The following is a 22,732-nucleotide window of genomic DNA, read 5'->3' as shown; positions in this document are numbered from 1 at the left end:
CATGGCTGAATCAGGATTCGAACTCACGTCTCCCCGGCCCTAGGCCAGCCCTCTAACCACTACACCACACTGCTCTTAGCCTCACTTAGCCTCGATCCTGCCTATCATCATCTCCATCTCAATATTTTATTAATACATTAGTGTTTATTACTATTTTATCATTTTATTAATAATGGCACCACTTCATCATATTAATATTGATATTTCATCAATACTATTGCATTAGTGTTTGTTTAGTAATATTTTATTATGTTGTTAATAATCGCATGACTACTACCAATAATCATCACCACCACCATCATCATATAAGATCAATATTGATTGACTGATTAAGTGCTGTCAAGTCGGTATCGACTCTTAGTGACCACATAGAAAGATTCTCGAGATACACATATACATTATTCATACACATTATGAATATATATTGATTATGAGTATATATTGAGATATGCATTATGTATGTGTGTGTGTGTGTATACACATACACACACATTGAGTATATATTGATATACAGATATCAATATACAAATTAAGATATATTAATATCAATATTTTATTAATACTTTGACATTGATTAAGTGCCATCAAGTTGGTGTCGACTCTTAGCGACCACATTAGTGGTAGTTTATTAGTGACATTCTTTTTATTAATGATGGCATGACTACTACTACTAATAATAATAATACATAATTAATAATAAATAGACAATGACAGTGGTAGTTTATTAGCAACATTCTTTTTATGAATGATGGCATGTCTTATTATTATTATCATTATTATTATTAAAAGACAATGACATTAGTTGTAGTTTATTAGTGATTTATTCTTTCTTTTTTTTTGAATGATGGCATTAGTACTACTAATAACCAAAATAGCAGTCATGTCATCGTCATCTGATGGTGCCTTTTTCCGGGTTCTGTTTTACGCTATTGCCCCTGACGTGGTCAACTGGAAACCTGAAGTGCCGTGGTGGCTTCACTGATTTGTGGCCCACGGGGGTGAGGGCAGGGCTGGAATGGGCGGGGCGGGCAAGGCAAGGCAAGGCAGAGCGGCACGTCACTTCCGGCTCCCCCGTGGCGTGCCTGGCCTGTGCGGTGCGTTGCTGCTGCTGCGTTCTGCTGGCATGGAGCAGGGCGAGCTAGTGGCGTCGCCGGAGACGGAGCGGCAGGAGCGGCTTGGCGGCCGGCGGAGACCCTGAGCGGGCAGCCGGAAGAGAGAAGGTGGGGAGAGAGCTGCGCTGGGCAAGGAGGGAGGGAGGGAGGCCGGCTAGTTGGGCTTGGGCTGGCCCGGCCCGGGCCCAGGGGCAGAGAGGCACGCACTCGGCAGCTGCGGGGCTGGTCTGCCTCTGGCACGTCCAGGCATTAGAAGAGCTAGGGCTGCGCAACTTTGGTCCTCCAGCTGTCACTGGACTACAATCCCCATCATCCCCTGCCACAGTGACCAGTAGTCGGGAATGATGGGGGTTGTAGTCCGAAACCTAGCAGGAGGGCCAGAGTTTTGCACCCTGATCCACCCATCCACACACATGCTGATGTGTTTATATACATGTTTGTATCTCTGTTTATCTAGATATTAGACACAGAAAGACAGAAGTACCTCTCTCTAGATGGATGTATAACTATATGCTTTTAGAGATGTTGGACAGAGAGAAAAATTTCTCCCACTCCCACAAGGCTAGAACAGGGGTCATCTCATGAAACTGATGGCCAGGAAATTTGGGACCTGCAAAAGGAAAAACTTTTTCACACTGCGCATAATTAATCTTTGGAATTCTCTGACACGGGGATGTGTTGGATCCACTAGCTTGGTTGGCTTTTGCTTGGACAGATTCATGGAGGACAGGGCTAGCAATGGGTACTAGTCTGGTGGCTAATATAGGCCACCTCCTGCTTCAAATGCAAGATGCCTCTCAATACCAGTTGCAGGGGAGCAACAGCAGGAGAGAGGGCATGCCTTCATCTCTTGCCTTTGAGCTTCCCAGAGCATCTGGTGGGCCATTGTGTGAAACAGGATGCTGGTCTAGATGGGTTTCCTTGGGCCTGATCCAGCGGGGCTGTTCTTAGGTTCTTAGAGGTACAGACACACACTCTTGTATGTTTCCCTTCAGGTCGTCCTGAGCTCAGAGACAGAAGCACACGCTTGGCAGCTCCCCACAGGAGAGCCTGGGGTCTCCCCTCTGGCACCTCCAGCTATTATACCAGGATAGATCTTTAGCAGGGGTTGGCAGCCTTTCAGAAGTGGTGTGCCAAGTTGACGCCGAATATTTATATACCACTTTTCAACAAAAGTTCCCAAAGCTTTTCAGCAAAAGTTCCCGTGTGTGTGTGTGTCCCCGTCCCTAAAAGGCTCACATTCTGAAAAAAGGAACACAAGATGGACTGTGCTGGGGATGAATAAGGCTTGTTGCTCTCCCCCTGCTAAATAAAGAGAATCACCACGTTAAAAGGTGCCTCTTTTGTTCAGGTAGCAGGGGAAATCTTCATTCACTTACTCTTGTGTAAAGGTTTAGCATGCCAGGAATATATCTTTAAAAAGAAAGTCTCTTGTTTGTAAAAATGCAAATCTTAACAGTTTGCTAGTTTAGTTGTTCCTGAACAAGCAGAATTGCTCCCACTAATAATGTCCATCCGGGCATATAATAGTGGAGAAATTCCTGTGTCATTTTCCAGACTGTGCCACGGGATGTGTTTACTCCAGTGCCAGGGGGGAAATGATCTAGAACAGGGAAACTGGATCCTGCTATGTTCAGTGGTACAGCTTCCTCTCAGGAGTCAGCGTGAGTGCCACTCAAAATCATTTTCTGTGCCACTTTGGGCACCTGTGCCATAAGACCCCTTATCTATAGTTATCTATAGACTAGGCTATTTGGAGGTAATAAAACCTGTATTGTCCCAGGCTGCCCTGTTTCTGTCCTGTTACATGTTTGAGCTGATTCCTTGATCCAGAGGAAAAAGTGTGTCAAGGCCTAGGTTATGCTTTTCGTTCACGTAGGAGGTAAAAAAAATCACCCCCAAACTGTCTACAAAGCTTGTCAATTTCCCTCAGTCTTGTGTTTTATTTCATCATTTAGAATCCTAGCCATGTTGGCTGCAGATGAATTTCTGAGTTCGCCACCAAGAAAGACAGTCCGGTTTGGTGGGACCTTGACAGAGATCCTGCTAAAATACCAAAAGGTAACACTGTTGTGCATTATTATCTGGAAGCATGTTTGAAAAGTGTTAATAGGATCGATAGCATTTCTTGACGGTCATAGGAACATAGGAAGCTGCCATGTACTGAGTCAGAGCGTTGGTCTATCTAGCTCAGTATTGTCTACACAGACTGGCAGCGGCTTCTCCAAGGTTGCAGAACCTCTGCCAGCCGTATCTTGGAGATGCTGCCAGGGAGGGAACTTGGAACCTTCTGCTCTTCCCAGAGTGGCTTCATCCCCTAAGGAGAATATCTTATTCGTTTTTAGATCTGGCTAGATCTGGATTGTTTTTAGATCTGGGAAGTTCAGCCTTAAAAGACTGACCTGTAGAGTTTTTCCTCTTTCTGCCTGGTAATACACAATTTGCACTAATTGTAGTGGAGTTGTTGGGGGGGGGGATCTGAAAGCAGATTTTTGGGGGAACACAGGATTCAAGTTACTACATGTGCTGCAAGCCTCCTGCCCCCCATTATGTTAAAAGGGGGGCTATTTCCTACTCAAAAAGTTTGATTGCATCCCAATTCTCTGCAAGAGTAGCATTGAGTTAAATGAGAATGTTAAAAAATCAGTGTAAAACCCCCAGAGGAGAGGATGAGGACTGCCTAAACATAAACCTATTAATGTTTGGGGTGATTGCACGGAGGTTAATCTTGCCCTCCTAAAGCCCCAGTGTGGTGGTAAGACAGTCCATCCAGTGAGAGGGGGAAATGGGGTGCTGGGCAGTTGGGTGGCAGTGGCGGGTGCAACCCACCAGAAACTGCTGTGCAGGGGCCTGGGGGTGGGTGTGCGCATGCGCACCTTAGAGGGAACACTGCTTCTGAGTATAATTTGTGATTAGAGACTAAGCTCTTGATATGAGGTAATGTGGCTTGTCAGGATATAAATACTTGTCTTTCTCTTTTAGGGTGAGACCACGGACTTTGATTTGTTGAAACATCAGCTCTTGGATCCAGATATAAAAGTAAGGAATTTCCACTGCTGTTGCTGTAAGTTAAGAATAAAAGAGGAGCCCCCCGCTGGATCGTAGGCCCATCTGGTCTAGCATCCTGTTTCCCACAGGAACCAAGCAAATGTTTCTGGGAAGACCACCAGTAGGGCATAAAGACAATTGCCCTCTTTCCACTGCCTCCAAGCAACTGGCATTCAGTGTCATAGGGCTGCAGCTCATGGCAGAGTATCTGCTTTGCATGCAGAGGGTCCCAAGTTCAATCCCTGGCAGCATCTCCAGGTAGGGCTGGGAGAGACTCCTGCCTGGAACCTCGGAGAGGTTATCCCTGCGAAAAAAGCAAAGAAACGCCTTTTAAAGTGGTGATCTTATATCTAGCAGGGGGAGAGCAACTGGCCTTATCCATCCCCAGCACAGCATCCCTCCAGTGGCTGTTGCTGGTGTCTGCCTTATGTTTCTTCTAGATTGTGAGCCCTTTGGGGACAGGGGACCATCTTATTTCTGTTTTATTTATTTTTCTATGTAAACCTCTTTGAGAACTTTGGCTGAAGAGCGTTATATAAACAGTACTGGTAGTAGAACTGCTGCCAGCCAGTGTAGACAGTCCTGAGCGAGATGGGCCAAGGGTCTGACTCGGTATAAGGCGGCTCTCTATGTTGCTAATGTTTGGGTATCCAAAGTTGGGAAACTCTGCTTTAGGCCAGTGTTATTTATGCATTGCATGCCAAAGGTCCCAAATTTGACCCCTGGCATCTCCAGGTAAGGCTGGGAGATGCTTTGTATATTACCTGCCCTTTCCCCTCTTCCAAATAAGTTGCCTAAAGAGGAATGTAACCCACCTTTTGTAATTCAACAACAAATAGTTGCTGCTGTTATTCGGGGCAGGTCCTGCCCTGGTTTGCAGGGTGGGATATTGCATGTGAGCGCTGCAAGCAATTCGCTTCAGGGGGATGGAGCCGTAACTCAGTGGCAGAGCAGCTGCTTGCATGCAGAAGGTCCCAGGTATAACCCCGGGCATCTCCAGGCAGGGGTGGGAGAGACTCCTGCCTGAAACCACTGAGAGCTGCTGCCAGTCAGAGTAGACTCCTGCTGGATCAGGCCCAAGGCCTATTAACACCACCAACAACTATTTGTTGGACTAGGACCGGGGAGACCCGAGTTCAAATCCCCATTCAGCCATGAAACTAGCTGGGTGACTCTGGGCCAGTCACTTCCTCTCTCAGCCTAACCTACTTCACAGGGTTGTTGTGAAAGAGAAACTCAAGTACTATGTAATACACCACTCTGGGCTCCTTGGAGGAAGAGCGGGATATAAATGTAGTAGTAGTAGTAGTAGTAGTAGTAGTAATAATAATAAAAGCTCCCAAAGTGGTTTACATAGAGAATATAAATAAATAAGATGGCTCCCTGTCCCCTAAGGGCTCGCAATCTAAAAAGAAACATAAAATAGATACCAGCAACAGTCACTGGAGTTAATGTACTGGGGGGTGGATAGGGCCAGTTGCTCTCCCCCTGTAAAATAAAAAGAATCACCCCGTTAAAAAGGTGCCTCTTTGCCCAGTTAACAGTTGTTCAGTTATGGAAGAATACTCTTTTTTTTCGTTCTCTCTCCTTTAAGGATGGCCAGCTTATTAACTGGCTCCATGAATTCCGGTCTTCCGTTACATACTTGACGAAAGAGTTTGAGCAGCTTGTCAACGTCTTGTTGGTAAGTGTGCGCTGTTTGCACCGGACATTCGGCAGGCCAGTTGGTATTCAGACTGGAGTGCGTGAGTCCTAACTGCTCCTGTCTGTAACCATGCAGAAGGTGCCGTGGGTCGGAAGAAGCCCGCTTGTGGTGGAAGAGTATTTGGCTCTGCTGAGCAATCTGGTATCCGCCCAGACCATCTACCTTCGGCCATGCCTGGCTATGATCGTCTCGCACTTCGTACCCCGTGAGTTTTGCCTGTCCCCGTCATCGGCGTCGTTCCCTGAGAAATTGAACTAGGCTGTCTTGGGCTGCAGAGATGAGGGTTTCATGATGTTTGCAGAGTTGGTGTGCTCAGGTCCCTTTTCCAAACGGTGAGGTCTTGCCAGAAACATCTGCAAGAATGGAGGAGTTATCAGAATCATCAAGCATGTACATCAATACAGATAAAAGATTTATAATTTTAACCCTAACCTTAACCCCTGCTAACTGGGCAAAGAGGCACCTTTTAACGTGGTGATTCTCTGTATTTAGCAGGGGGAGAGTAACTGGCCCTATCCACCCCCAGCACAGGACCTCCAGTGACTGTTGCTGGTGTCTATCTTATGTTTCTTTTTAGATTGTGAGCCCTTTGGGGACAGGGATCCATCTTGTGTGTTTGTTATTTCTCTGTGTAAACCGCCCTGAGCCATTTTTGGAAGAGCGGTCTAGAAATCGAATAAATAATAATAATAAATAATATTCATTGGTGAAGACTCTAGTGAGTAGCAGTAGAGTCTTCAGGAAGTGTCTTAGGCAGGGGGAGGAGAAATGGGGGTGCTTGACCAGGGTCTGCGTCAGTATTCCCTCTAACAGGGATTCCCAGATGTTGTAGACTACAACTTCCATTACCCCCAGCCAAAGGCCATTGTAGCTCTGGATGCTGGGAGTAGTAGTCAACAACATCTGGGAATTCCTTTTGCAGGGAGCATAGGTCTGGATTCGAGAGGAGCCTTGACTACCCACTTCCCTTTTCTCATAAAGTTTCTGTGTCAGAGGGAGACTGTATTGTGATGCTTCTGATTATTAAGTTCTGGCCATAGACCGTCCTAAAGGTTGACTTGACTTTTATCATTGTTATCAAGTTATAAGATAACTTTTGCATGACTTAAATTTTTGAACTGCACAGATGTTCTTTTAGAGCAGGGATTCTCAACGTTGGGTCCCCAGATGTTATTGGACTTCAACTCCCATAATCCCCAACCAATGGCCACTGGGACTGGGGATTATGGGAGTTGAAGTCCAATAACATCTGGGGACCCAATGCTGAGAATCCCTGTTTTAGAGCAAGAGGAGGAGAGCTGGTCTTGTGGGAGTGTGGATTGTCCTCTTTGCTAAGTGGGGTCCACCTTGGCTTGCATTTGTATGGGTGACTACATGTGAGCACTCTAAGATACTTCCCTTAAGGGATAGGGGCACTGCTCAGTGGAGGAACATTTGCACACTTCCACACAGAAGGTTCCAGGTTCAATCTAGGTCCAGATCTTTATGTATACAGAGGTACTGACTAAACAAAACCCTTCTTGACAAAAGGTATCCCTTTTAAAGTCCCTTGAGTCCCAGCTGAATATTAGTTTAAAGGGAGAGACTAATCATGTTACATGAGGAATCTTCACTACCTCTTAATTGGAATATATTATCAATTGTAACTTGTGCTTTGGCAGGTGGGGATCCTTCAGTGTAAATATAGTTTTGAATCTGGTTTTCAGTGTGACTGTCACTTTAAGTAGTGTATGCTCTTCCTTCCTAGCTCGCATTACGATACGAGAGAATGACATGGACGTATCGGATACAGATGATGATGATGAAAGTGAGTAACATTACTCAGCTCTCAGAAAAATGTGTGATGTTTGTGCATATTGCTTTAGTTTTAATCCATTGACACAGCTGTTGCAGAACTCATTAGCAATCACTGGTTAATGTGTTTAGGTCTTAAGGGGTCAGAGTGAAATGTTTATAGGTAAAGATTAATGGTTGAACAATATCCCTAGAAGCAAAACTATATCGGATCACATGGGAATGCCCTGATGGAATCTAAAATTATAAATCTTTTATATGTATTGATGTACATGCTTGATGATTCTGATAACCCTTCCATTCTTGCAGATGTTTCTGGAGGATTTAACACCTGCCACAGAGCGTTACAGACGATTGCGAAATATGTTCCTTTGTAAGTATATCATACTTGGTTTTGTATGTCACCTAAAGTGGGGGTTCTCAAACTTGGGTCTCCCAATTTTGTTGTAGTACTACCCATAGTATTTCCCCTTTCTAAAACATATTTTAAAACATGTGTCATGGGTAGAAAATAATACGCAGATATGATGTCCCTCTTTTATGTTCCACACCCCAATAAAATCCATAACGATGGAATATAGGAACATAGGAAGCTGCTGTATATTGAGTCAGACCATTAGTCTATCTAGCTCGATATTGTCTACACAGACTGGCAGCGGCTTCTCCAAGGCTGCAGGCAGGAATCTCTCCCAGCCCTATCTTGGAGATGCCAGAGAGAGAACTTGAAGCCTTCTGCTCTTCCCAGAGTGGCTCCATCCTCTAAGGGGAATATCTTACAGTGCTCATATGTGGTCTCCCATTTAAATACAACCAGGGTAGACCCTGCTTAGTTAGGGGGACAAGTCTTGCTTGCTACCACAAGACCAGCTCTCCTCTCTGACTTCTTTACTGCTTGTATGGTGGCCGGCTTGCTGTCGCAAAGAAGTCCCAAGGAAAGCTGGTGTCCACTAACCATAGAGACCCTGAGATGCCTGATGGGAACCCTTGAAAGGGAACCAGTGGTTCCCTGATAGGAACCATTGATGGCTGTTTAAGGCTTCACTGCTCAAGGAGCTGTCCGAGATCTGCCCACTGTTCACATGTTGCAAAGATTCCATTCTGTTCTGTATTGCAGGACACCACAGTTTCTCATGCCAGTGCTGGTTGAAAAATTTCCCTTTGCAAATAAATCGGAGAGAACCCTGGTAAGAGCACTGCCTTCCTTGTTATGGTTCCTCCCCACCCTACCCTTCCATGCATGTGGTATTGGTGCAAATGAGAGCTAACCCTTTGGGAAACCCCTTTGTAATGGCCTGTAGTGCTTGCTAGCTCTGAGACACCATGGTGGAGACAGTAGCACAAAGTTTTGCTCGGTCTCTTGTGGTTTAAACCAGGGTTCCCAGCCCCTGGTACTTCAGATGTTGCTGAACTTCATACTTCTAGCTACAACACTTCTTATTAAGAAGTGTTTAGATAAATTCATGGAGGACAGGTGTATCAATGGGCACTCGATTTAAGAAAAAGGAGCAGGGATAGAGATGGACCCAGCGAGGGGCAAACCTTCATATTACCTGAGCTTCTACTGGCACAGAAACCTCGGGGCTGCCTGAACAACTGAGGGACCTGGTCTGGCTACTAGTCTGGTGGCTGTGAGCCATCTCCAGCCTCAGAGGCACGATGCCTCTCAATACCAGCTGCAGGGGAGCAACAGCAACGGAGAGAGGGCATGCCCTCCCCTCTTGCCCGTGGGCTTCCCAGAGGCATCTAGTGGGCCACTGTGCGAAACAGGATGCTGGACTAGATGGGCCTCCTTGGGCCTGATCCAGCAGGGCTGTTCTACAATTTATTGTGGCTGGGGATGATGGGAGTTGTAGTTTCAGCAACATCTGGAGTACTACAAGTTGGAAACCCCTGGTTTAAATGTTATGGGCAGCATGGAGCCTAAAGGGCTGTGTCTTATGCATTTTAAAACATGGGTTTACAACCATTTTTTTAAAAAAAGACTTTCTCTCTCTTTCTCTTTCATTTACAACCCCTTTGGGAAAACCCCATTCCAGCAATGTTACGTGCACAACGTGCTGCGAATTAGTGGATACATCCCAACACTGAGACATGACATTTTGGAGTTGGTGATTGAGAAGTTATTAAAGATTGATGTAAGTATGGAGCGTGTTAAGTTTGCTGTTTTCTAAAGCGCCCTCTTCTAGCCTTTTTCGAATGGCATTTTTACATGAAGAGCCATTTCTAGTTTGGATGTTCGTTTCCATGCAATATGTTTGCTGCTGCTGTTAATTGACTTTGGTCTGTCTTCCTTGGTTTGTCCCTTCTTGTTTGATGTGAGTGCGAAAATGTACGTAAAATCAATCTCCTGCTGCTTACAAACAGGTGAGTGCACCAAGAAAAGATATCGAAGCTGCAGAAGAGGCAGAAAGAGAGGATACCGCAGAAGAAGGACTCTTTGAGATGGTAAACATCCTTTCTTTGCAACATAGCTGTTAAAATAAGTGCATTTTGGTGGAGTTCTATACTTAACTTTGGAGCATTTGTGGGAATGTGGACGTGCCACACACAAATGTGTGGCCTTCCATCTGTTCTCTTGACCTTTGTTTGACATGGCTTATGCTCTCAGACAGGGGGGTTATATACACCCTGGCTTTCTTGTGGCCTTTCTCGAAAGTGCTGCATTAGAACTCTTTAATTGGCATCTTATTTTAACAGGATGAGGATGGAGAGAACCCAGAGAAGGATGACATGATGGCTCATCCCATTGCAGAACGTCTAGACATCCTGATGATCGTGCTGTTTTCCTACATTAAAGACATCTGCCATGTAAATGGTAAACTTCCACAGTCCACACACACCTCTCTCTCTCGTTGTAGCTCATTGGCAGAGCATCTGCTTTGCATACAGAGGGTTCCAGGTTCATTTCCTGGCAGCATCTGCAGATAGGGCTGAGAGAGAGACTCCTACCTGTAACCTTGGAGAAGCCACTGCCAGTCAGTGTAGACAATACTGAGCTAGATGAACCAATGGTCTGACTTGGTATATGGCAGCTTCCTCTCTTCTCTCTGGGACCGATAGTGAGGACTGCAGAGTTGCCAGAACCTAAGGGGTATACTCGTGGGTCAAATGGGCCGTAAGCCAGAATTTGGCTTTTTAAAAGCCAAATCTGGCCACCTAGGTGAGGAGGAGTAGGGTGTAATCTACAGGACCCCTTGCTTGCCGATTCCATGAGGATTGGAGGAAGGGTTTGGACTTCAGTGGGAAGATGTTCATGTAGAAGGCATGGGGACATTACAGCAAAAGCGGTTAGTGCGTTTTATGGCTTTTACTATATGAAGTTTTAAGCTTCCACTTCTGGTGAATATGGACTTGTCCATCTTGCTTATCTTGAGCATTCTGTAGGTATTGGAGAAAGTGCCCGAGAAAGGGACCACTAATAAAGAATCCTTGTTGACTGAACATCCAAGCAAAATGTAGCAACCCAGCAAGCATAGAAATGCATGCTCTGCCGTTGGTTGAGTCATCTTCTATGTGGGAAATCTCTCAGCAGTTACAGAACACTTTCTTGTCCCTGGTCTACACCATCATTTGGATCTAGGTTTAATTTGGGTGGCTGACCTTGGCATGATTGTGTTAACCAGCGTGGTGTAGTGGTTAAGAGTGCTGGACTAGGACCGGGGAGACCCGGGTTCAAATCCCCATTCAGCCATGAGACTTGCTGGGTGACTCTGGGCCAGTCACCTCTCTCTCAGCCTAACCTACTTCACAGGGTTGTTGTGAGGAGAAACTTAAGTATGTAGTACACCGCTCTGGGCTCCTTGGAGGAAGAGCGGGATATAAAATGTAAAATTTTAAAAGAACCCATGCCAAAGTGGAAATCTCAGATTCATCTTGGGCCACAAACCACCTTGGCATGGGTTCACACAACCAAACTAGTGCCGAGAACCTGCATTAAACCTAGGTTCAAACAACTGTGAACCAGGCCTTCATCAAAACAGCATAACCTCTTTTTAAAAAATATTTTTTAAAAATAAAGTCAATTAAAAAAAAATGCATGCCTTGTCTGTCTTGGCACCATCCACACAGATTTTTGTTCCTTAGGGAAACTAGATATTGGCAACACGAAGGACCTATATCGAGACCTGGTGGCAATATTTGACAAGCTCATCTTAACCACCCATGGCTCATGCCACGTGCAGTATGTCATCTTCTATCTCTGTAGCTTCAAACTGGTGCGTATTGTCAAACCCTTTTGCCACATGTCCCCCTCTATCGCTTGCCTAAGTTCTGCAGGCAAAGCACAGTGGTTTATTTTCTCATAAAAGTGGGAAATTCTCTTTTGGTGCCACAAGGCACTCTCTCGCCCTCTAAAAAGAGGCCCAGGGAACTTCCGGAAAAGACAAAAGGCCACCTGCTAACCGGGCAAAGAGGCACCTTTAAAAAATAAGTGGTGATTCTCTTGTATTTAGCAAGGGGAGACCAACTGATAGACATGATGGAGGTCTATAAAATCATGCTGATGGAGAGACATTTTTCTCCCTCTCACAAAACACTAGAACCAGGGGTCACCCCATGGAACTGATTGCCAAGAAATTTAGGGCCGGCAAAAGGAAGCTCTTTTTCACACAGTGCATCATTCATCTATGGAATTCTCTGCCACAGGATGTGGTGACAGCCAGTAGCCTGGATGGCTTTAAGAAGGGTTTAGATAAGTCCATGGAGGAGAGGTCTATCAATGGCTACTAGCCTGAGGGCTATAGGCCACCTCCAACCTCAGAGGGAAGATGCCTCTGAATACCAGTTGCAGGGGAGCAACAGCAAGAGGGAGGGCATGTCCTCAGCTCTTGCCTGTGGGCTTCTCAGAGGCATCGGGTGGGCCACTGTGGGAAAGAGGGAGCTGGACTAGATGGGCCTTGGGTCCGATCCAGCAGGGCTGTTCTTATAAGAACATCCAGCCCCTGCCCAGCATCCCTCAAGTGGCTGTTACTGGTGTCTAGCTTGTGTATCTTTTGGGATTGTGTAAAAATAGTTGTGATAGGCTGTGTTAGTCAACAACATAGAGCAAAAAAAAGGATAAGGTAGCAGCTTTTAGACTGACTGACATTTTAATGCATGAGCTTTCGTCGGTTATGATCCATTTCTTCAGATGCAGAGTTTAAGAAGTGGGTTATAACCCGCTGAGGCTCATGTTTTAAAACATCAGTTAGTCTAAAAGGTGCTACCTTATTCTCTCGTTGTGTTCGTTTTAGGTTGTGAGCCCTTTGGCGACATGGAACCATCTTACTTATTTATCATGTATTTTTCTATGCAAACCACTTTGGGAACTTTGGTTGGAAAGTGGTACATAAATCATTGTAGCAGCAGTCATGCCAGGAAAGAGCGATGCAGTCGTCGTCCTAAGCCCTGCTGCCCCAGTCTGAGGAATGGAGACACGTGTTCTAAATCTGCTGTTTGTTGAGTCAGTCGCCGAAAAATGAACATGTTGCATTCACATTGTTTCTCCTAGGGGATTGCGGAAGCCTTTGTGGAGCATGTCTGGAAAAAGTTGCAGAACCCCAACACGCCAGCAGTGATTCGACAGGCTGCTGCGAGTTACATCGGCAGCTTTTTGGCACGGGCTAAATTCGTCCCTGTTGTGTAAGTAGTCTGGCAAAATCCTTCATACCTCGAGTCCTCAACCGGTGGCCTTGCAGATGTTGCTGAACTACAACCCCCTTCATCCCCAGCCACAATAAATTGTAACTAAGGATGATGGGAGTTGTAGTTCAGCAGCATCTGGAAGACCACCAATTGGGAATCCCTGCTTTAGACTAATCCAAGGCTGCTCAACTTCAGTCCTCCTACAGATGTTGGCCTACAACTTCCATAATCCTTGGCTATTGGCCACTGTGGCTGGGGATTATGGGAGTTGTAGTCCAAAAAAACCCAACAAAAACCCCCTGGTGGGGCCTAAGTTGAGCAGACCTGGACTAACCCATTGGCTGCGTAGGACCAGAAATGGAGAATGGGGAGGAAGCAATAAAATGCTTTGATATCATAGAGCTTGCTTGTCTTGGAAAGTTAAAATGCTTACCCCTACAAGGAGCATGGAGTGTTTTCTGGGAGACATGCCTTCTTTGGGACGGAGATGCGGCCTCCTTGACCACCCAGGCAGACTAGGCTGCTGCCCAGAAAGGTCGATTTTAAGGGGTACGCACCATACTGGGAAATGGTCTGAATCCACACATTTATGCAGTTTTCAGCATGGCTGATTTTGCCAGGTCTGTACCCAGAAATGTTACTTGGATGAGGACCTGAAAGCACCCTGAGGGAATCCATTCTAACGTGGAGTGCAACAGAAAAGGCTTAAATATATCCAATACATCTAAGAACATAAGAACAGCCCTGCTGGATCAGGCCCAAGGAGGCTCATCTAGTCCAGCATCCTGTTTCACACTGTGGCCCACCGGCTGCTGCCAGGAGCCTACAGGCAGGAGCTGAGGGCATACCAGGTTGTTGGCTGTCACCACATCTTGTGGCAGAGAATTCCACATCTAGAGTTACTGGACATATGTATTTTAATTTGGGGTGAGTGATGTATCCTTAAGTTGATTTCGTCTTCAAGTGTCAAAATGCTAAACCAAAAGTGAAACTACAGAAAAACAAGAATGAACCTTTGATACGTGAAGATAATTGCCTGTGAAGGAACGAGGCCTAGACCTCTTGCGTTTCTGCAAATAAGCCCCTGTATTATATTGTGTACAACAACAACAAATATTTATATACCGCTTTTCAACAAATGTTTCCAAAGGTTCATTCTTGTTTTTCTGTAGTTTCACTTTTGGTTTAGCAATTTGATGGTTGATTTTTGGAGGGAAAGGAGATTTCAAGAAATGGAGGGAATTTTTTATCCCAATTGGCTGGGCTGAGGAACTGAAGGGCCAGAGAAACTGTATATATTGGGAGTGTTTTGAGAGGGAAGTCAGAGTCCTGAGACAGAGTCCGGGAAGGAGGTGTCTGGAGAGAGTCAGAGCTGAATGTTGAAGAAGACAGAGAGTCTGGAAAGTCATAGGAACATAGGAAGCTGCCATATACTGAGTCAAACCATTGGTGTATCTAGCTCAGTATTGTCTGCACAGACTGGCAGCAGCTTCTCCAAGGTTGCAGGCAGGAGGCTCTTTCAGCCCTCTCTTGGAGATGCTGCCAGGGAGGGAACTTGGAACCTACAGGTGAAACTTGGAAAATTAGAATATCGTGCAAAAGTCCATTAATTTCAGTAATGCAAATTAAAAGGTGAAACTGATATATGAGACAGATGCATTACATGCAAAGCGAGATAAGTCAAGCCTTAATTTGTTATAATTGTGATGATCATGGCGTACAGCTCATGAAAACCCCAAATCCACAATCTCAGAAAATTAGAATATTACATGGAACCAAGAAGACAAGACTTTTTGATTGTCTCCACCTGATGCCTCTAAGCCTTTCCACACTCCTGAGTGCCCCCACGCCCACCCCCCAAGGGCTGTTGTAGTGGACCCAGCCATACCAAAAGTCCTCTTGGTGGCAGGGGGAGAAAGGTTGGGAGAAATAGAGGGCTCTTCCTCCACACGTGGTGCCAGCGGTGGGATAGCTGTTCCTCCACGTGGCCGAAATCAAGTTGGACCCCTATTTGTCCCCTTGCAGCACAGTGAAAGCGTGCCTGGACCTGCTGGTCAACTGGCTCCATCTGTACATCGACAACCAGGGCACGGGGTCGAAAGCCTTTTGCGACGTTGCGCTCCACGGGCCCTTCTACGCGGCGTGCCAGGCCGTCTTGTACGTGGTCGTGTTCCGCCATAAGCAGATCTTGGACGAAAACCTAAAGAAAGGTGAGCGCATGACGGTAATATTCCAGCCGAATATGTTGGCGGAACTTGTTTGAATAATGATTAATTCCCAAGTGGTCTTTCTGATGGGGCCATAACTCAGTGGTAAGGCATCTGCTTTGCATGCAGAAGGTCTCAGATTCAATTCCCAATATCTGCAGGTAGGGCAAGGAAAGGCCCCTCTCTGCAAACCTGGAGTGCCGCTACCAGCCAGAGTAGGCGATCCTGAGCTAGACAGACCAATGGCCTGACTCGATATAAGGCCGTTTCCTGTGTACCTATGACTCTCAACATCTGAATCGGCCCCAAGTACCATTGATTGTAGGAAGGCTTCAACAGCTTTTTCCTCTGGACTGAACCAATGTTCCCTTGAACAGGGATTCCCAGATGTTGTTGACTACAACTCCTAGAATCCCCAGCGGCAATGGCTTTTGCTTGGGAATTATGGGAGTTGTAGTCAACATCTGGGAACTCCCTGTTAGAGGGAACATGGGACTGAACCCAGGCTTGGCTGGCTCTTGAGTTACGATTCATGTTTCACATTCTTGGGTTTGTTTGTTTCCTCTTCATTTTGGAACTCTTAGCTGGGGAGGCATCAGTAAGTTATAGAATGGGATAAACATTGTGGAGGACCATTTAGTTGGCTTAGAAACTTCTTGTTTAGAACTAGTGATAGACCAATCAAATATTATTTCACTGTTTATTATTTGTCATTTATTTACCACCCATCTCAGAACAACGGAGGATCCATCAAAAATTCCAACCATTTTAAAACATAAAACACAAACTTAAAGCCATTGGAATATTAATATAAAACTCACTTTAAAAAACTGTTTTATAAAAGCATTCTCTCTTTGAGAGAAATAACTCTCTTCTTGGTGTCTCATATTACTCCTCCCAGTACAATCACCCCCGAGATCTGTTTCAGGCTCACATGAAAACACAAGGGGGAGAAGCAGATGTACTGCATAGGAACTGCCTCCTACTGAGTCAGACCATTGGTCTATCTAGCTCAGTATTGCCCTGCACAGACTGGCAGTGGCTTTTCCAAGGTTACAGGCACGGGTCTCTCCCAGCCCTACCTGGAGATGCCAGGACTGAACCTGAGACCTTCTGCCTGCAAAACAGATGCTCTTCCCCTGAACTATGGTCCCATCCCCTAAGGAGAATATCTCATAGTGCTTACATGTAGTCTGCCATTCAAATGCAAACCAGAGCTGACCCTGCTTAGCGAAGAGGACAATTCAATTCATTGTAGTTTCAACGTTTAGGGAAAGGGTTGCTTATGACAGGGGTTCTCATCATTGAGCGGAGTCTCTCAGCCTTATCTGGAGACACCAGCAAGGGTATATGGAACCTTCTGCAAGGAAGCTCTTCCCAGGGCAGCCCCATCCCCTAAGGGGAATATCTTACGGCGCTCACACATGTCATTTCCCATCCAAATGCAAACCAGGATGGACCCTACTTAGCAAAGGGGACCATTCATGATTGCTACCACACGTCCAGCTCTCCTCCTGTGGTGATTGTACCAGAATGCACACAGCCAGGGTCAGGAAGCCGTCCTTGGTTAAGACCACCGTTCCCTCTAACGGGGAATCCCAGATGTGTTTGACTACAACTCCCATATTTCCCAGCCAAAGGCCTTTGCAGCTGGGGATGCTGGGAGTTGTAGTCAACAACATCTGGAATTCTCTATTAGAGGGACAGCTGGTCAGGATTCCCCACAACATGTGTTTCTTTCTTAATAGCCAGCATTTGTCTACAGTGTGAGAGCAGCTCTCAGAGGATTCGAGGCTTTGTGAGAAATCGGAAAGCTACACCACTTCGGACACTTGCTGAACCCAAATCATTCGTTAATCTTTTTGTTTTGAAGGGTTGGCGTTCCTGCAGAAGTTGAACTTCGAACGCATTGTTATGTGTCAGTTAAACCCTCTGATGGTTTGCTTGCCTTCAATTGTAAACTTTTTTGCGGCCATTACCAGGTAAGTGTCTTTGTTTTTCCCTCCCAGGTTGTGCTGGGGGTGGGAGAGGGTGACTTCAAAAGTAACCTCCGCTTGCCTTCCTCACTTCCTGCTAGGAAATACCAGGTTGCATTCTGCGACACCATTATTGAGAGGAACAGGAGGCAAGTTTTGCCCGTTGTGAGGAGCAGTGGTGGGGGCGACTCTGTGGAGATGTGCACCAACCCCCTGGACAGTTTTTTCCCTTTTGATCCTTGTATTCTCAAAAGGTATCTCTTTCCAGAATATTCCGAATCTCTTCTTTTGTTTATATTGAAAGGGACTGTTCAGTGTTTCAGTTAAAGCACACCTTGTTCATTTTCAGGAGATGCGGTGTGTGTGTGTGTGTCCTGCTGAAGCTCCAGAATCAGTTAAAAACTGTATCCTGGAGAATCACTGTAGATGGGAGAGAGAAAAATGTGGTTTTTTTCTCTGCTGTGTTAGTGGCATTCATTGAACAGGCCAACAGCCTAGAGCGAGGGGGGAGGACTCAGAAGATCTTGAAATGCCAGCAGAAAAACTTGCAGGAATTAGATAGGAGTGCTTGCTGCTGTAGGCAGTGTTGTGATGTTGAAAATCAGGGATGTCTCTCCCCGCTGCCTCCAACTTTTGTATGCTGCTCTCTGAGCATTTTGGATGTAGAGGTCTTCCACACCCCTGCTCAATCTCAGGGTGGAGATTTTCTCTGGCACAAGAGGTTGGACACCTTGCCAATTTGCATACGCAGGGAGAGAGGTCGGGGGACGTGCACAAAACTGGAAAACCGGTTCGGCTCGACACAAACCAGGTTCAGCCTGGTTTTGTACACACTTGAACTGAGCCTGGTTTGGTGGGGGGTTCGGCGCTCCTGGTGAAGGGGATTCCGGTAAGGATTCCTCTTTACCAGTAAAGGGGAAGGGGGGAACCAGTGGGCTTCATTATAGCAAATGGGGGTTGGAGGCAGTCTTCCCTCTAAGGAGTGCGCAGGTGTGTGCAAACAGGTTTTTTTTTAAATCTCTGCTCAGTTAATTTTCATTCCTGCTCAGGTTGAATCAAGAAGGGCCGCATTCTGCATATATATGAGCACACACTGCCTTGATATTGCCGCCCAGAACAAAACTCATTCCGCACAGAGATGGAAAAAATTAGAGGGACCACTGACACACATGCAGAGGACCGAAACAGTCCTAAACTGGCCCTGCATGCTCCAGCAGGTGTGGGAGCCCCCACCACCCACCCCGGAGGGTGCCACAGCTGGCGGCATGTTTAAGCTTAAAAAAAATCACTCCCCTCCTGCCCCAGTTAGCTATAACGAAGCCCCCTGGTCTCCCCCTCCCCTTTACCAGTAAGTTTTGAGTTGGTTTGAGAAAAACAGGGCCCAGGTCCGGGCGAAGTCAACCAGCTCGCACATCCCTAGAGAGAGGTTTTCTTTATAGCTACCCTGGAAAAAAATTCAGAAGGGAGTTAGAGCTTTGATCAGCTGCTTTAAAAGGCAACTGATCTAAATGTCCTTCATCCTTCGACTTATTTTGATTGCATCTGTATGTGTGGTTTTTGCTTGCTGTTGAAAGCATCTTTGGTTTATCCACACATAAAGCCCCACCGGCCCATCCTCATTTTCTACAATTTTGCAATGTGCTTTGCAGATCAAAGAACATAATTAATCCATTGTATCAGTTTTGGGAAGAGCAGGATGCTGAAAATCTCAGAGAGGATACAGGCGTGGTTAATGAGGTGAGTAGCTTTTGACAAACATTCTGACCTACTCTTGTTTCCGATGCATCATTTCAGCCTTCCTTGGATGATTTTTGTAATTCTGACTTTTCTCCCCAGTGAAAAATCCCGTAGGCCAGAGGTTTTAAAACTTGGGTCCCCACAAGAACATAGGAAGCTGCCTTGCACTGAGTCAGACCGTTGGTCCATTTAGCTCAGTATTACCTACACTAGGGATGTGGAAAATGTTCCAAACTCGGAACGTTCCAACTCGAAATGGGCCGGTTCAAGTGTTCCAAGCTCAGAAGAGTGCCCTTCAAATAAAGGGCCTGTTCCAATCTCCGAACGGAACAACCCTGTTCCGAGTGTCCCAAGCACCATTTTAGACTCCAAAATGGGGCTCTCCTGGCCTCTGCGCGTGTGTGTCAGCCATTTGCATAGTCAGCACCACCACACAAGTGTCTGCTACGCATGCACAGAGGCCAGAAGACCATCATCTTGGAATCCAAAATGGCACTTGGCATGTTTCGACTTGGAACGGGATCATTCCGACTCGGAACAACTGGCTTGAATTGTTGTTTCAGTGGAACGTTCCAGGGATTTTGCGTTCCGTTCGGAGCTCAGAATGGAGTGCAAAGTCCATTTTCTGCACATCTCTAGTCTATACTGACTGGCAGCGACTCTCCCAAGGATTCAGGCAGGAGTCTTTCCCAGTCCTTCCTTGAGATGCTGCCAAAGACTGAACCTGGGACCTTCCACATGCAAACAGATGCTCTACCAATGAGTTACGGCCCCATTCCCTAAGAGATAGATCATACAGCAGACAGCGCTCACATGTAGTCACCCATCCAAATGCAAACCAAGGTGAATCATGCTCAGCAAAGGGGACAATTCGCGCTCACTACTGCAGCTCTTACCACAGTTGCAGATGTTGTTGGACTACAACTCCCATCATCCCCAGCCACAGTGAATGATGGGGTTTGATGCCCAACAACATCTGGGGACCCAAGTTTGAGATCCCCTACATAAACCACAGAGTTGGGGAAATGAGTTAACTGAAAAGCAGTGCTGGATAATATTGCAAGGGATTTTTAAAAAGTGTTGCATTTCTTTGCGTAGTGCAAAGGTGAAGAGGAAGATGACTTTTTGAAAGGCGAACCTCCTCAGAATGATGGCTTCATTGACATGACTTCGGGCTCCTTCGACTCCACCCTTCAGAGTCCAAAAAGTTGCATAGGGTCACCGCCAGTACCATCTCTCTAGCCGTAGCTCTGAACTTCGAGACCAAGGGCGGAAAATCTTCAGGCACCTGTTGTTTTGGAAAGAGACCTTTTGGACAGCTTCTGATTCCGTGAACATTTTTGATAGGAGAACGTCAAATGCGTTTGATGGACGCCAAATGATCACCACCCACAATTCCCACTTGGAAATACATCCGGAGATTTTCAGACTGGAGACTTGTTTAACACACAAGGCGGCTGCATTTTAATGTCTTAGAAAATTATATTTTGGTAGAGGTGGCTTGTTTGCTTGGAAAAGATGCTCCCCATGACTTCTCTGAAATCTAAAGGCTTACTCCTTGGATTTATACAGCCTTGGTGGTCCATCATAGCTAGTGTTTCCCAATAAAATTGGAATAGGAGGGTGATTTGGGTGCAAAACTGGATCCAAATGCTTGGGAACAAAACTGGGGACTGGTGCTTAAATATCAGTTTGCAGAAACGTAAGAGGTGCAATATAGACTGGGGTAGGCAACCTTGGATCTGCAATGTTGAACTACAACTCCCATCATCCCCTGCCCCAATAAATTGAGCCTGGGGGTGATGGGTGTTGTAGTCCAACAACAGCTGCAGAGCCAAAGTTGCCGCCTCCTCATATTAAAATGTTTTGCTGATAGTATCAAACACCATTAAGGTTTCATGTAGCTTACAGGCCTCATAACCTCAGCGCTAGAAAGGTTGCAGCCGGGTGTGGCTGTGATGGAAAAGACCCACGATTGTGGCAAAGAGGGAGACAAGCACGGTCAGAAATGCTGACTTCAATACTTGGTCATACACAATGATTTCTGATCAATCTCTTTGACCAAGAGTTGGCCTTCCGTGGTTTGAAAGTGTGTGGATGATAGCAAATATTTGCATTTCATGTTTTTGGTAGCCAGCCAGCCAGCCAGCTAAGGAGTATTGGTTTGTTAAAACATGGGAAGTGGCTGTAATTCAGAATTGCCTGTCCCAAATTAGAGGGGCAAAAACCCTCTTTCTTTTTGTCATGTATGGAGGTCTTATTTCCCTCCAAAGTATAAATACATTCTTTGTGTGGTTGCCATTAATGTTTCCATTTCCAGATGCTGTTGATCATATGAATCCAGATCCTGTCAACTCCTGTTTTTGTGATAGATAATTTATTTTGTCCAGTTGCATTCACTGTACCACCCCGCCCCCCAAAAGTGAAAATCTTAAAATACACAAGGAGAACTACATAAGGATGTTCACCTCCCTGAGTATAATGCCACGTCTCTCGTCCCGTTGCTGGTGCAGCAACAGCTATTATGGTCATTGCAATAGTTGTTTGTGTATCTTCCTAATACTAGACTTTGGGGGAACCATTGCAGATTTACCGGGGAGTAAGCCTTGTTGAACTCAGTGGATAACAACCAGACTAAGTTAGTAATGACTAGGTCCCATTGAAATTAATGGGTTGGTCATGACTAACGTTTCTCACTGATTACAGTAGTGCTTAATTGTGACTTTGGAAAGTTTGAGGGGAGCGAATAATTGCAGTGAGAGGTGCATACATGTGTTCTTTCTAATAGAGATTCCCAGATGTTGTTGACTACAACTCCCAGAATCCCCAGCTGCAATGGCTTTTGCATGGGGATTGTGGGAGTTGTAGTCATCAACATCTGGGGAGCTCTGGTGCATACTGGAGCAAAAAGCAATTGTGGCAACCAGAGCTGGCTTGCTTTGAAGGTTGGCTTCATGATATTGGAAGGCTAAAAGTTTGAAATTCTCCAGCTGAATTCTGCAAGCTGAATTCTGCAACTTTGCCTTAACCAAAGCTCTGAAGGTGGTCTTGAGATGGAGAAATAGGAACATAGGAAGCTGCTTCACCATGCGTTTCATTTTTGACATATCTGGGTGTTCATAGGAACCTAGGAAGCTACCATATATTGAGCCAGACCATTGGTCTCAGTATTGTCTACATGGACTGGCAGCGGCTTCTCCAAGGTTGCAGGCAGGAGTCTCTCTCAGCCCTAGCTTGGAGATGCTGTCGGAGGGAACCTGGAACCTTCTACGTGCAAGCATGTAGGTGCTCTTCCCAGAGAGGCCCCATCCCCTCAGAGGAATATCTTACTGTATTTTCAAATGTACACCAGGGTAGACCCTGCTTAGCAAAGGGGACAATTTGGCTACCACAAGACCAGCTCTCCTGGGGGGAGCAACCAAAGGAGGAAGTGTGAATTTTAATAGGGGATTTCAGCTACCCTCACATCAACTGGGTAAATGTAAATTCAGTTCATGAAGAGACCACATGCCTACAAAACTACACAACTCC

The 22,732-nt window shown here is 45.8% G+C and overlaps 1 protein-coding gene across 1 annotated transcript; it reads left to right on the top strand.

Annotated features, from left to right (window-relative positions):
• The first annotated feature begins 1,053 nt into the window (after positions 1-1,053).
• Positions 1,054-21,555, top strand: RRN3 (RRN3 homolog, RNA polymerase I transcription factor). Its single transcript, XM_053276613.1, has 18 exons — positions 1,054-1,220; positions 3,071-3,173; positions 4,095-4,151; positions 5,755-5,844; positions 5,941-6,070; positions 7,613-7,672; positions 7,969-8,032; positions 8,774-8,843; positions 9,696-9,794; positions 10,024-10,104; positions 10,357-10,474; positions 11,743-11,873; positions 13,148-13,278; positions 15,307-15,491; positions 17,362-17,470; positions 17,566-17,718; positions 19,114-19,201; positions 20,300-21,555. The coding sequence occupies exons 2-18, from the start codon at positions 3,081-3,083 to the stop codon at positions 20,441-20,443; spliced, it is 1,803 nt and encodes a 600-aa protein (XP_053132588.1). The 5' UTR covers positions 1,054-1,220; positions 3,071-3,080; the 3' UTR covers positions 20,444-21,555.
• Positions 21,556-22,732: the final 1,177 nt, after the last annotated feature.

This window comes from Hemicordylus capensis, chromosome 13 (genome assembly GCF_027244095.1).
Source record: "Hemicordylus capensis ecotype Gifberg chromosome 13, rHemCap1.1.pri, whole genome shotgun sequence".
NCBI classification, from domain to species: Eukaryota; Metazoa; Chordata; class Lepidosauria; order Squamata; family Cordylidae; genus Hemicordylus; species Hemicordylus capensis.
The sequence above is the reverse complement of the archived record's forward strand: the minus strand, read 5'-3'. Positions and strand labels throughout refer to the sequence as shown.

Bases quoted from the DNA above. Each gene is read 5' to 3' on its own strand.
- RRN3 (XM_053276613.1), top strand. From the start codon at position 3,081: ATGTTGGCTGCAGATGAATTTCTGAGTTCGCCACCAAGAAAGACAGTC. The intron at 5,845-5,940 runs GTAAGTGTGCGC...GTAACCATGCAG, and splicing joins AGCTTGTCAACGTCTTGTTG to AAGGTGCCGTGGGTCGGAAG. The intron at 8,033-8,773 runs GTAAGTATATCA...TCTGTATTGCAG, and splicing joins ATTGCGAAATATGTTCCTTT to GACACCACAGTTTCTCATGC.